Source organism: Neltuma alba, unplaced genomic scaffold (genome assembly GCF_004799145.2).
Source record: "Neltuma alba isolate B1F8T4 unplaced genomic scaffold, ASM479914v2 tig00012839_pilon, whole genome shotgun sequence".
Classification (NCBI taxonomy): domain Eukaryota; kingdom Viridiplantae; phylum Streptophyta; class Magnoliopsida; order Fabales; family Fabaceae; genus Neltuma; species Neltuma alba.
This window is the reverse complement of record NW_021637228.1, coordinates 66,031-81,284: the sequence shown is the minus strand read 5'-3', so window position 1 is coordinate 81,284 and position 15,254 is coordinate 66,031. Positions and strand designations below refer to the sequence as shown.

At 35.4% G+C, this 15,254-nt stretch overlaps 2 protein-coding genes across 2 annotated transcripts; one reads left to right on the top strand and one right to left on the bottom strand.

Annotated features, from left to right (window-relative positions):
• The first annotated feature begins 6,644 nt into the window (after positions 1 to 6,644).
• LOC114731644 (methionine gamma-lyase-like) lies at positions 6,645 to 8,553 on the top strand. The gene is made up of 2 exons (XM_028918861.1): positions 6,645 to 7,449; positions 7,615 to 8,553. The coding sequence occupies exons 1-2, from the start codon at positions 6,645 to 6,647 to the stop codon at positions 8,190 to 8,192; spliced, it is 1,383 nt and encodes a 460-aa protein (XP_028774694.1). The 3' UTR covers positions 8,193 to 8,553.
• A 3,496-nt stretch (positions 8,554 to 12,049) lies between these two features.
• On the bottom strand, positions 12,050 to 14,711 carry LOC114731649 (50S ribosomal protein L33). Its single transcript, XM_028918867.1, has 2 exons — positions 14,574 to 14,711; positions 12,050 to 12,524 (listed from the first exon to the last, which is right to left on the bottom strand). The coding sequence occupies exon 2, from the start codon at positions 12,506 to 12,508 to the stop codon at positions 12,335 to 12,337; it is 174 nt and encodes a 57-aa protein (XP_028774700.1). The 5' UTR covers positions 12,509 to 12,524; positions 14,574 to 14,711; the 3' UTR covers positions 12,050 to 12,334.
• Between the last annotated feature and the right edge of the window lie 543 nt (positions 14,712 to 15,254).

The following is a 15,254-nucleotide window of genomic DNA, read 5'->3' as shown; positions in this document are numbered from 1 at the left end:
TTTTAATCTAATTTATTTTTATTAAGGTAGTACTTATAGTACATGTACATTTTAAATGTTATATTAAATGACATATAATTAGTAAGGGTATTTAAAAAAAAATAACACTTATTTATTATAAATAATTAAATTAACTATTTTTTTCAAACTATTCAAGTTTTTTTTTTTGAGCTGAAAAACTATTCAAGTTAACAACCAGTTTTTATATTAATAATTCGAGAAAGTATCTATCTATATTATTTTTTTATTTGGTCTCCTGTCTGAACATAACGCGTTTATGCGATAAGTATGTCATTGCTTGTGTGTCATAGCCTCTGCCGCTTCATTAAAGTTAACAGGTTTTTTTTTTTTCCTGACATCAAATATGCTCCTCGGTCCTAAATATAAGAGCCTTATATTAATGTGTATAAACATGTTATATTTAGGACCAAAAGAGTATCATTTTTGTTCAGAATTTATGGTTGATCATCCTCTCGAACCAGTTACTAATCATTGTATTGGTTGCTTATTAGCTCATCAACTAGCTAATTAAAAAAGAAAAAAAACTCGCCAATCAAAAGCAAGCTCTTGCATATTAATAGCCGTTTCTCGCTATTATTTCCCTCCCGAGGACAAGTTCTTGCGCATTACACATTCGTCTATCACTAGAAACACCATTTCCTATCTTAGCCATATGGCAAGCGTTAAAAAATAACAACAACAACAACTCTGTTCTTGTCCCTTATGCAAATTTCTAACGGCCTGAACAATTTTAAGGGATGGACGGGTGCAACGTTAAGAAACTACAAAATTGGACGCCTAAACTATAATGATTAAGGACCTTTTTTCCTGATAAAATTAAAAGATATTTTTCAAATAAATAATGTCATCTCAAGTAACAATATGACTGATATTAGAATAGGCGATGTACAATGCGGTGCTCAAGGCAGTATCTCATACGGCAGTTAAGTCAAAGGTGGTGCCTGTCCATATTATCTAGGGATGGTTAATAGGGGATGGATTAGGCCTATATGGGCCAAGTTAGAAAAACTTATTTGTAGCTGGATTTGACTTTTAGCTAATCTTGACCCAATAACTTATTAATAATTATTTATTTTTTGTTTCTAAATTTTTTCTATTTTTTATACAATATTCAAAAAAACTATAACAGATTTTTGTTTTTTCTTAAAATGTTTGATTAAAAACACCAAATAAATTATACGGGTATCTTTTTAAATTTTTAGATAGAATATAATATATAATACGATAATTATAATAATTAAAAAATAAATGCAAGTTAACTCGCGCCAACTTGAAGCGAGTTGTGGGCCTAACAATGTGGGTTAAAAATGCTCTTTTACTAGTGAGTTGCTGAGTTGGCTTTTAATCAACCCTAACTAATCATTTTTTACAAGCACTACAAAAAAATAGACTTTAGGCGACGACAAAAAAAATCGCCGTTGAACGTCTACTTTCTGTCGCGACTTTTTTTGTCGTTACTGAAAGTCCACTTTTTGCGGGTTTTTTTCCTACTTTCTGCAGCGACAAAAGAAAGTTCACTTTTTGTGGTTTTTTTTTCATTGTTGAAAGGCATACTTTCAGCGGTGACTATTAGTGTCGCCGCTAAATGTCTAACTTTCAGCGGTGACTTTCTAATCTAATAATATATATTTTATTTTATAATAATAATAAACAAATTCAATCCACATCCACGGTAAGACGATTAGACATGAAAAGAGGTGGTTACAAATTTGAACCTTGAAGAAGACATATTTAACGTGAAAATATTTGGGCAATGACATGGCAGGGAGGGGTGACATGGTATGAGAGTGGTGATGTGGCAACGACATATTGTTGCCGCCGTAACTAGCTTTCAGGTCGCCGCTGAAAGTTTTCAACCGCTGTCGCTACGGCAACGACTTTTTAGTGGTGACTCTTTGTCGCCGCTGAAAGTCAATTTTTTTTATAGTGAAGTTAGACCTGTTAGTTTAACCCATATTATTAGATACAATGTTCTCCTAACCCACTTCCCATAACAAGTTTTTTGGGTAAAAAAGAGGATTGTCGCCCAAAATAAAGGAGAGCTCAAAACAGTCCAAAAATCACTTGCAAATTACAAGGGAGCAGGCCCAAACTCAAGATCCATTGGGAGGCTCAAGTCATCAAGAGTGAAAGCTTTTCTTTTCTTTCGTTTTTTTTTTTTTAAGGAATTAGAGGGATGGATGCTAACAAAGTTATAAATGGGATAAACCTACTAATAGGGTTGGATCTAGTAAAAAAACTAGTCCTTCACAATGTGATAAATCAAAATTCAAATTTCTTTTGGAAGATGTGTCTATATTTAGTGATCAACTATACCTCAATTAAAATTATCTCTAATAGAAGAATACCTATGTTTAGCAAAAAAGATGAGAGGATCAACCTACAGCCTCCTACTTATAGGAGAATTTACATATGCCAGTAGGCCACAAAATCATTCGCAGAATGAAGGCTTCTTGAAGTGGATGTAGTGTCATGAAGATCCATCATAAGATGGAGACTGTGTAAGGAGGCTTAATGGAGTTAAAGAAGGTTAAAGGGGCATGCTTGAATAATGGTGTAGGAGTAGGATTAAGTTTAAATAAATTTGAATGGATTAAGAATAAGATAAATTAGTTAAAATTCACCTGTGTGGACTTAGAACCAATTAATTATAAGTGGATGGTGCAGCAGGGAACAGAAAATGCTAGAGAATTTGTATTACATGAATGAATAATAAATTGGAGAAACTTCTTAATAATTAATTCAAAATTTGGTTGTTTAGTACAATTTCCCCAAACCAAGTCGTATCAATAATTTAGTATAGCATTAACGATTAGCACGTCAGTTCTTCAAATGTGGTTTGCATCTTTACTACTTTGGCTGTGCTTGTACCTTTCAGAATAGGACAATAAACCGTCTATGGAGTGAGGAGTTATTTTCCAGACAAAGACCCGCCAAGGGGAATTTGCAACCATAAATAAACGGCACTGAATTGGATTATACGCCAGCCAGGACTAAGAGTTCATATTTTATATATAAATTAATTAATCATATAATTACATTATTATTATTAAAATATAGCAAGCAATCATTAAAATTAAATAATAAATATATCAAATTGGGGTCTACTGAAATGATTAATGTCGCCTACAAATTCCCAAAGTAAAGCATAATGATTTCCGATCTAGAATAAATACACGACTTACGTTGTGCTTCCCTCATATGGTTAATGGTTAGGCACTTGTTCTTGGAGATGGCACCTGGAAATCTGTTCTGGCCATAAATAGAAACGGCACCTATGTTAGTATTGTTTCTTCAGGATCTGTTTGATAAGAGTAAATTGAAGGGGAGGAAAGAAGAGAAATTTTTTAATGAGTTCAAAAAATAAAGTTAAAAGTTTTTAATTAATTTTTCTTACTCTTTCACCTTATATATTCTGTTTATTGAAATTTTATAACCTCACTTCTTTTTAAGTTTTCAAATTGATTTCATTAGAATTTTTCTTCCCTTCATTCTCCTCCATTTTTTCATACGAACAAACAGTAAATTAAATTCTTAGAAGTAGTTGTAAAAGTTTGGTGCAAGAGGGCTATGATGTTTCTAGCTAGCAAAATTGATGGCAACAGCGGGACAAAAATCCTGGTTTTCTTTCTTTCTTTTTTTTTTTTTCTTTTTGGGGTTTTCTTGGAAAGTGACCACAACTTCTTCAAGAACAATCACCTGGAGAAGGTATCGTCCACTGGATGAGCCTCATGCTCTTGTTCTGATTTGAAGGAGCTTTTGCGAAGTATGAATCTTTAATTTCATCAGCAACCACTTAGTCATCTTGAAGTGCTCTTATTTATTAATTTTTGTTGTGTTTTAATTTTTTTAGAAAAATTATAAAAAAAGACTTTAAAAATAAAAAATTATAAATAAGAACCCATTACAACATTAGTATGTGGTTTTAACAACAATTTTTTGTGGATACGTCCCTGTACGCAATTTTTCAATTTTTAAAGTTTTCTTTTTGGCCGGGTTCGTTTACGTTATTATAGTGAAGTTCACACATTCTCCTTCATTGCCTCTTAATTATGTGGTTGCACCAAACCCACCATCTCACTCATGCAATGGCTGGCTTTCAAAACCCCACGGGGAACCCTCACTAGGTTAGCTAGGCCGATCAAGACGTCCAAGTTTGAATATGTCGGGGACACTCATCGTCTTCAATTATCAAGCTCCATTATCATCTGGTTGCAGAGATCAAGCATACATTAGAGCTCGGGATTGCTGATGATACGTTGAATTGTCATTGTGGTTGCTTTTTCTTGCCCTTTTATTATATGTTTGTGTTTTTGGCCATGTTGAGTTAGTTCACTAGCTCGCTTTCGAATGCAAGAAATCATCCAAACGTGACGAGTGGCATTATCAGTATTTGGACAACTAGTTCTTGGCAACTTCCTTATTCAATTCATCCCCTTAGGGCCCAGAAATTTTTGGACCGTGCAATTTGTGATTGTTACTGAGTTGATTGTGAATGGGATAAAATATTGATGAGAAGATAGTTACGTGGGGAGTCAGCAGAGAAGTGATGAAGCTTTTGACAATGAATATGGCTGTTACGTGCCGGCAAATTAAATTCGATTGCATGCGGCCGGTGAATTGAAAGGATAAGAAAGCAACGGCTCCCCACATACTAATTAAACATGTTATGGGATTTAATTCACATCCTTCACTTTACTAAATCGTGATTTGCGGGTGTTATTTGGTCGAGGATCGATGCGGCGACAAAACCAACACTCTAATGGCCAATCATAAAGTGACAAATATACACTTGCTAGATGAATGATTAGTACTTTGAATTTGAATATATACAGGGATCAGGTGTTAATGTAGTACTTCCTTCGTTATTATGTATAAGTTTTATTTTTGGAAAAGAGTCTTGTTTAAAATATAAGTTTTATCTTTTAGGTTGCCTGAATATTTATTTTTTTTTCCTATTTTCCTCTTGGTTGATTATATTTAGTGCTCCCTCTCTCTTATTAATATTAACCCCATGTATTCTCTTTACTCAGTATTGCCTCTCTCATTTACTCTTTTGATAAACAAGGGCAAATTTTAAAAAAATTATATTTCTCATCTATTTATTATTTTAAACTAATTTTAATTACTAATTCGTTAAACGTGACTCGGTTATTTGAAACTTATATATAGGACCAAAGGGAGTATCTATGAAGGAATACCCAGTATCTGAATTTTTTTGGCTTTTATATACCTTGGCATTTTTATTTTGCAGCATTTCTACCCTGAACTGTTATTTACTGTTAAATTTGACTATTAAAGATACTTGTCAAACCACAAAATTTAACCGTCAAACTTAATGACAAAAAATGATTAAGGTATTTTTGCTGCAAAAATAAACTTTTATGATACATAAGAACAAAAAAAAAGCTTTTAGATAATGAGGATTTTTTCATGGATACTTTTCAGAATATTTAAACATTTTATCCCATATACATACACCCAAGAAATACCATAACATAACCAAGTGTAAAAAAGCACCCAGCACCTCAATCTTTTATTTCAAGAGCACCCAACATCCTAATCTTTTTGTTAGTGTAATTTTACTCACCATCTTTTTTTTTGGGATGCAATTTTACCCATTTGCAATGGTCCTCCGACGTCTGTTAACATAAACATGTTTTTTTTTTAATAAAAAAAGTCCAGTTTCAAATATGTATTTGAGAAGACTAGTTCCTTAAGATTTATTTATGAAAACAGTTTGGATAAAGGTAATTTTAACGTTAACTGAATTGAAAGTTAGCTCAGGGCGATATTGTTACGAAATTTACACTTCCAGAACGATATTGAGACCCAAAAAACTTCTGAACACCCATAGCTCCTATATGAGCACTTCCGGGTAAAAATGCACTCTATCCCAATTACAGTCTTTAGCTAGACCTCAATCAATTGACCCAAAAAACTTTCGGATACCCATAACTCCTACATGAATACTTCTAGGACAAAAATGCACCTTATCCCAATTACAGTCTTTAGTTAGACCTCAATCAATTGGGATAAGGTGCATTTTTATCCCAGAAGTGTTCATGTAGAAGCTATGGGTGTCTGGAAGTTTTTTGAGTCTCAATATCGCCCTGAAAGTATAAATTTCGTAACAATGTCACCCTGAGCTAACTTTCAACTCGTGGTCAACATTAAAATTATTTTTTTCTGAATTGTTTTTTTTGAATATATATTAGAGAATTGGTGATTTTCTCGAATACATATTCGAGAAGACTTTAAAGGACTGTTACAAATGGGTAAAATTATACCCAAAAAAAAGGTGAGTAAAATTGCACTAAAAAAAGATCAGGGTGCTGAGTGCCATTTTATCCAAAAAAAAACATGTTTGTGCTAACAGAAATTAGAGGACAGTTATAAATGAGTAAAATTACATCAAAGAAAAGATGGTGAGTAAAATTGTAGCTAAAAAAAAATCGGTGCTGAGTGCTTTTTTACCGTATAACCAATGTTGGGCTTTATTTTTTCAATCCTTTTTATTTCTTATAATGACCTTTTCGCGCGCAATATATATGCATATCGTATCCTCCGATTCCTCTCATCTCAAATCCAATCCAAATTAAAAGTAATTGTACGTAGACATCATGGCGGACACAAAAAGCCCGGGCTTTTTGGGAGCTGGTGGCGCCGTATGGAAGGGCAGCAGCGCCGCCGTGGAGGAGACAGATGATCTGCCAGCTATCTTCCAGAAGAAATTCGGCATGGTGGCGGCGTCGCCGCCGTTGGACTGGGAGTGGGACCCTGCTGCTGCATTAGCAAGAGCTCGCCATGAGTTCGGAGAGCATGGCGGAGTGAACATGTCCATCGAGGCCTCCGCGACCTTCACCGTCATGGAGCCGGAGACCATGCGCCGCATGTTCGCCGGCGAGCTCGGCCCTGATCGCGACTTCTTCATCTACAGCCGTCACTTTAATCCCACCGTCTTAAACCTCGGCCGTCTGATGGCCGCCCTTGAAGGCACAGAGGCCGCCTACTGCACCGCCAGTGGCATGTCGGCAATCTCGTCGGTGCTGCTGCAGCTTTGCAGCTCCGGCGGGCACATAGTGGCTTCCACGGCCTTGTACGGCGGAACCCACGCCCTGTTGACCCACTTCCTTCCCAGGGCCTGCAACATCACCACCACATTTGTGAACATCGGTGATGTGTCCGCCGTGAAGAATGCCATCGTGGAGGGCAAAACCAAAGCGCTGTTCTTCGAGGCCATATCGAATCCCACTCTGACGGTGGCCAACATACCGGAGCTGAGTAGGATGGCTCACGACAAGGGAGTGAAAGTGGTGGTGGACAACACATTCACCCCCATGGTGCTTTCACCGGCTCGTCTTGGGGCCGACGTGGTGGTTCATAGTATCACCAAGTTCATCAGCGGTGCGGCCGACATAATCGCAGGTATGTCCAGTCTCCCTCATCCCTCATCCTTATATCCATCCTGATCTCTTACCAGTTACCACACCCTCCATTTTTTTCACTTCTAAATTTACAGTTGTTGTCCTCGTGAAGCAACAGTGCATATATATATTACGTAGTTTATATTACTATCGATGACTGGCGCAGGGGCTGTGTGTGGACCAGCATGGTTTGTGAATTCGATGATGGATCTGCACCAAGGGGCTCTCATGCTTCTGGGTCCGACTATGAACCCCAAGGTGGCGTTCGAGCTTTCTGAAAGAATCCCACACCTGGGCCTTCGCATGAAGGAACACTGTGCCAGAGCTCTGGCCTTCGCCACCAGGCTGAAGAAACTGGGCCTGAGGGTGATCTACCCAGGATTGGAAGACCACCCGCAGCATCATCTTCTGAAGTCGATGGCCAACAAGGAGTATGGCTATGGCGGACTTTTCTGCGTGGACATGGAAACAGAGGAGAGGGCCAACCGCTTCATGAACATCCTGCAGAACCATGCTCAGTTCGGCTTTATTGCCGTTAGCTTGGGGTACTACGAGACCCTCATGTCGTGCTCTGGAAGCAGTACGAGTAGTGAGCTGAGTTCTGAGGAACAGAGCGTCGCCGGAATCTCGCCGGGGCTGGTGAGGTTGTCTGTTGGATATGTGGGGACTTTGGAGCAGAGATGGTCTCAGCTTGAAAAAGCAGTGTATCTTCTTCAAGAACATGGCCTCCTGAGCAAGAATTGAATCATCCTTCTTCTTCTTCCTCCTCCTTCTCATCGATACCCAGGGCCTCCAGTTTGGTATAACGTATAAAATAAGGGTATGATAACCCGGAGATAAGGCCCGTTTGGTATAAAATATTATACGCTATAAAATAAACTGAGTGACGTGTGATGATATGACGCCGAACGGCACTGGAATACCTCCCATCCCATGCACTATGGAACCAGATTTAGAACTCATCATCTCGGTGAGTACTCTGTTAGAATAGCCAAGTTTCCCCTTTTTTTTTTTTTTTTTTAGTGTGTAGATGAAAATTATTGAGGACGGATTGGTGTGGCGTCTCCTGCGTCCCTTGTGCATGCGATTATTGCCGCGGCGCATAAAATTGTTGCCTTGTAAATGTTGCTCGTTTAGTGGCTCAAATCTCTCTTCTTTTCTCCCTATCCTCTTCTTTTTTCTTTTACTTCTAACTATAGAATTAATATTTTAATAGTTGATATTTAAATCTTTTTAACACATATTATTAAAATATTAAATTATAAAAATAAATAATAAATTACAACTCTATTAAAATTTAATTCTAATAGTTTGTAAATGTATTAAATTTTTTGTAAATTTTTCAAATAAATAGTTTATAAAATTTAACATGTTGAAATATGTTAGTTCAATGGTTAGGGAAAAAAAAAAAGAAAAAAAGATGAGAAGAAAAGAGGAGAGATTTCGAGCTGACTAATTTGACTGATTTGGAAGGAAAAAAATTAACTAAATGCTGCTTATTAAACATTATGTTGGTTTCGTACTGTGTAAACCTTCGGGCGTTACACCCTCCTTTTGTTTTCAAACACACTAATATATTTTTTTTGTACTACCTCCGGTTCTAATTATAAGAGTTAGTTGACTAATTTGAACAGATTAAAAAAATAAGTTGAGTTAGTTATTTGTAATAAATAAGTTTTGTCTTTCCTAAAATATCCTTACTAATCAAGTGTATCGGGTAGAACTACTATTGTTAGAAGGACTATTTTGAAAAAAAAATACATAAATATGAGAGACGAAGTGGATTGGGATCTTATATTTAGGATCAAAATAAAAGTCAAACAAGATCTTATATTAAGGACCAGAGGGGCAAGCATCAACGAACGATGTTACAAAAACGAGATTAAACCTTTAATCTTTTACTTTTAAAGTAGCTTTCATACCATTAAGTTGAAAAGGCATTATTAGCGCAAAACTCAAATTTAAATATTTTCTTGTGCTAACTCGGAGGGACTGGATCAAGAAATAATGACTATATATATATATATATATATATATATATTATATTGGTAGACACCCGTATTCTCATCATATTCGAGGCACTGTGGTATATTAAATGTTGTTATCTTTTTCAATAGGTATTTAAACTTTGTTTCGTTACTCTGTACGGGATTAGCCTATTTTGCTAAACCCAACCATCATTGGTGTGTGTGTATATATTTTACACAAGTGTTTACGACATAAATTTAATATTATTTTGAATTGAAGAGCTATTTAACTAACTTGGATAAATTAAAAAAACTAATTAAATTAGTTATTTATCAAGAACACGTATTTGTTTCCTTAAAATATTCTTTTCAATTTTCTGCATTGAAGTTATCCTTTGATGCAAACTCCAATTAGTAGAGATATTTTGAAAAATAAAATAATAAGAATGAGAGACAAAATGAATTAAAATATTATCTTTATAAACAAACTCAACCCCCAAACTTTCTTCGTGACCTTGCAACCTCCAAACTATTTCTCCTATCCTTAATATATGATCAAATTGTTAAGTTAATTTTGATCTTAAATAGAACATCTATTTTTTATATTTATCAGTTTTTTCTAAATTACCCCTATAGATACTCCCTCAACCACAATCAAATAAGTGAGGGAGGAAGGATATTAAGAAAAATGATTATGGTATTTTAGGAAGAATATGTCATATTTTTTATAATTAACTAACTTATCTAACTTTTTTAATCTAATTAAATTAGTTAAATATGTCTTATATTAAGAATTAGAGGAGTATTTATTATATTATGAAACAGATGTTATAGTCACGAGAAGGAAATTCATTAGTGCTAGAACCAAGTTTAGTAACCAATCATAGGGTCGAGGATAAAGATAGAGAGATCTGTGCAAGCTTTTCTGAAATAATAGAGGGACAAAAAATCTAAAAGAGTCAAGGCCCAAATTTTTTCTCGGACTTTTTCACTTGAGAATAATGTTGTCCTAAAAAATTTCTCAAGTCCAAGATTATTCTGAAAGTGTTAAAATAGAATAATATTGTCTCTTAGCATTACAAATGTTACGGATCAATATTAATATTTTAACAATTAAAGTTGATTTTTTATTGGAGTGGGACAACATTGCTACGTTTTAAAATTTTTATTGAAAATAAAAAAACTTTTGTAACTTTGTTACAACTTAAACTAATTTAAAAATCACGAAAAAAAAAAGAATTTAGGTGCGCTAGTGTCAAATTTAGTGCTACCTCCGTTTCAAATATAATGGGAGTTTTTATTTTTCTTGACTGAAATATAATTAGTTGTTTATATAAGGCGTTTTACGAATTTTTAAAGGTGATTAATATCTTTTCTCCTAAAATATATACTCGTAAGAGTATAGTAGAATTACTAATATGGGTTTGTTTTATATAATACAATTAAATACACGCACACACAAACATGTCAACCCTTCAAACCGGGAACCCATCCAATTAATAGTTTAATATGGTTTGCTAGTATTTTCATGTCCTTAAAGAAAGATAAAGTTAAAAATATTGATGACCTCTCAGTAGGTTTGAAACAAAATGAGTAGTCAATATTGATTGGATTTGCTTATTTAAGTACTCGTAAACACATTTCACATAAATTGAAATAAAATTTATCTTACATACTTATTCCGTATTTTTCAAGTTATGATTAAAAAACTGTTTATAGGTTATTCTAAACAAGCCTTTTTACACGGTTAGAAGTGGGGGATAACATTTTCCATTTTTAAAATTACTACAGGGATACTTTGGTGAGGATAAGTTTTCAGTTTTGATCTTTTTTAATTAAAAAAAAATGAAGATCCCAGAGAATAATTGTATAAATCTAACGTAATGTCAAATAATTGACATATGCTCAATTAGTCTTGTCCTAATTATATAATGATTGACTTATGGACTGCGTATGGGCATTGCAATATAAGTCCAGTCCTGTCCAAATCATACACATTTGGAGATGAGGCAACGATCCCATCCACATCGATGTGGAATATTGAAATCTCTTGATGCCGAGTCACGTGTCGAGTCACGAACGGGTGAGCGGTGCATCAGCCTGTCTTCATTGTTAGGTCACCTGACCAGTTGTGGTGCCTGTTTTTCTATTTGTTTCTTAAACGACATTAGAAAAGCTTAATTTACAAAATCAACTCTACTCTGTATTTAAAGAAAATTGAGGTTTAAGCATTCAAAATGGATATTAGACTTGCAAAGCTAGGTTTACACCTCCAAATTTATATCCACACGGAAATTCTCCAAAGTGGGTAACGAGGATCTGACAAAATTTAAGCCAAGCCACAACACGCCAATCCCAACACATCACCAACGCAAAACGCTAACGTGACTACAGACCCAAAATTGAAATCATGACATGGAAATGATAGGAAAGAGGAACAATGTCAAGGAGATCAATATGTTAAAAGAAGCCCAGTTAATCTGAATGGATCTGGCGTTTGCTTCTTGTTTAAACACCAGAGCATATTATACTAGTTATAATGGCAGAAAAGAAAGCAGCATCACAAAGTAGGCATGCGCTAGCGCCACAAAATTTTTTGGATATATATTCAGTGGTTCCCAGAAGAAATAGTTAATAAGGGGAAACTGTACATAAAGGAGTTACATTTTGATGATAATACATAATTATTAAGGAACTCAACGTACAAGTTCCCTCAAGTCTAAAAAGATCTAAATTTAAGCACAAGCAGCAAGAAGTGGAAACTGGAAACCCCTTAGCATTAAGCAATAACAAGGACTCAAAGTCAATCTGAATTCAAAGGAAATGAGGCGGAATGGTAGAAAAGTTTATAAGATTACATATCTAATATAAACTGCAAAAAGTCCACAAAATGCAGCAGCAATTTGCTAGGTATCTTTGTCACTTCATTTTTGCTTCTGTAAACAGAACATGACGATTAACCCTAGGGTCAAACTTCCGAAACTCAAGCTTCTCTGTGAACGTCCTAGGTTTCCTCTTGACATAGAAGAATCCAGTCCCAGCAGCTGAGACAAGCCGAACAAACATTTGAGCCTTCTTCTTCTTGTCACCCATTCTTTATTGGCCTATTCTGTCCAAAAATAGAATCAAAGACCTCTCTTTATGATCATCCAAGGCTTCATTTATTTTGGGCTTAAACTACTTTGTTGATCCATTAAGTTTCATCCAATTCTCAATATGGTCCATGTATACAGGTTAATAGCTTGAGTTTAAACAGCTTTAAAAATTTTCAGTGGTCTCTGTCTGTAAATTTTTGTTAGTGTGTCATCAAATTTTGTGGATGACACCAACCCCATGCCATTTTTTACAGTATTCATAGTAAAGCAAACTAATAGCAGAATTGAGACACGTATTCTTCTGAACTATAGTTCAAGTAGAATTGAGACTAGTATACTTTATCTAATGGGACTGACTATACTTAAATCCACAAGGGCGTGGACGTGTGAGTAGGAGACTTGGCATAGGATCATGCATATTTAGAATCTCCAGATAGTCCCACAAAGAGTGGTTTGAATGGCAAGCAAGCTTGAGCGCAACATTTGAGAGGTCTTTGCAATGATTGGGGCTAGATCCCACATAATAAACAATTTTAGGGAGGGTCACCTTTTGCTACCGTTTGGTATGAAGTATTGAAAATGATGGATAAGGATTGGGATTAAGATTGAGAAAATAGTGTTTAGCATGAGAAATTGCTTGTTACATGGAATTAGACAAGCTCGTGTATGTGAGATTGAGGAATACCATGAGAGGAAGTGGTATTTCCCAATCTTATTTCCATGGGTTTGTCTAATCCCATATAACAAGCAATTATTCATATTAAAAACTTTTTTAATAATTTTTTTTCAATTGCAATCCTAGTCCTATCCCTCATTTTTAATGTTTAGTACCAAACAGGACCTTAATACCTTAAGCAAGACCAGTCCCACACCCAAAGGAAACGGAGATACTTGAGGACAAGCAAAAGAGAATGCCAAGATAGGAAATGTGAATAACAGGGATCTATTTAGAATTAAAAGTTCCAAACTATAAGGACACAATTACAGACGTTTATGATTTAACTCCAGAGGCCAAATCTAAAAATTGATTGAATTTTCTGGAACCAACACCAACAAACATAAGGATTCAGTACAAACATTGTGAGTAGTAAAACAGCTTCAGACTAAATTTTAATACAAACAAATCAAGCCGTGACATATCATCTGAACAATGTCTTCAAAGAGAAAAACCCAATTTCATACAAAGCCAGCATGCATTATCAAATCCACAAGATATCAAGATATAAAAATGATTATCTCTAAAAATCATGAGTTCAGCTATCGAAAATAAAGATTCAAACATTGAACACCATTGGATGACTACAGATAAAGTTTAGCATTTCCAAAGGGATTGAAAGTTTATATGATGAATTTTGGCGCACAATTAAAACACACACACACACACACACACACACACACAAAACACACACTAAATAGTCAATCGGTAAGAGCAACATGCTAGAAATTTTACTAAATTGAACGATCAATCTATCATAAATATATTCACATTCAAAAAGTGGCATTCTTGGGTTCTGAGCTAAATTTACTGATAAGGATAAAACATACCATACCAGCCTCAAATCATGCGTTTTTGAGGACGAACAGAGTGAAAACGATTACAACATGAAATCCGGAAAATTCAAGGGGTTTCCCCTTTCAATGAAGTTACCAAACCACACGAAAAAGAAAGAAAAAAAGAAAAAGGCACTACACAACAGGTCGGATGTAACAAATTGCCAGGCAGCCCACATTATACGGTGATTCAAGCCGAACGGAAATTTCAAAAAATGATGATGGCCGTGTATAAGCAACTAAAGCAAGCAAAGTGAGAAGCTACCAAAAAACAAGAAGGACTGGAAAAAAAAAAATCAATCAGTAAACTGAGAAGAACCACCAAAGCTCATAAGCTCATAAGCACATAGAGAATATCAACTTCCACGTAGAGAAGTACGTAGCTTTCAGATTCAAATTCGGATTAAAAACAGATGGGATTTTATTTTGGTGACGTACAATCAGAGAGAGCCAAATAGATACAGAACAGCAGCGGAAAAAAAATATGGACAAAGAAAGGAACGACGGCAAACCTGAAGGGCCGGAGAAGCACGGGACGACGGCGAGCACTGGCGGCGATGTCTAAGGCAGAGGCTGGATGGTGATGAACTGAAGGTAAGGTCTGGAGGCTGGAGCAGAAACCGAACGCCAGAGGGATCCGATAATTCTGAGGCAAAAGCGTCTAAACGCAATAAAACTCTGCGTTTTATCAATTTGCCTGATTCTTTTACAGTACTCCTCCGATCCTTAATATAAGTTAGGGGTGTTCATGGGCAGGGCTGGGCAGGGCATGCCCCCTGCCCGATGCCCAGCCCGAAAAATGAGCGGGCTGCATTTTGCGGCCCGCTGCCCTGCCCTGCCCATAGAAACCCTAACCATTTTCGGGTTGGGCAATAACGGGCTGGGCAGGGTGGGCTTCCAAGCCCAAATAGTGATACCTTGGTGAAAATTTTTTTAGTTAAAGTAAAGGTATCTTATAACAATTATAAAGAAATAAATACTTGAATAAACAATAAATTCAACAAATCAATAACTTTGCTTTGTCTTAAATTGATATATCTTTTAATATAACACTAAAGTGAGCTTGCTTTTGCATCTTTGCAAGACAACCAACAATAAAAACAAACTAAAAGATACTAAACCAAAGTAAAAAAAATTAAAAAGATACTAAGAAGGAAGAATTACGCATACCACTAAATGTATTTATGGCAAAT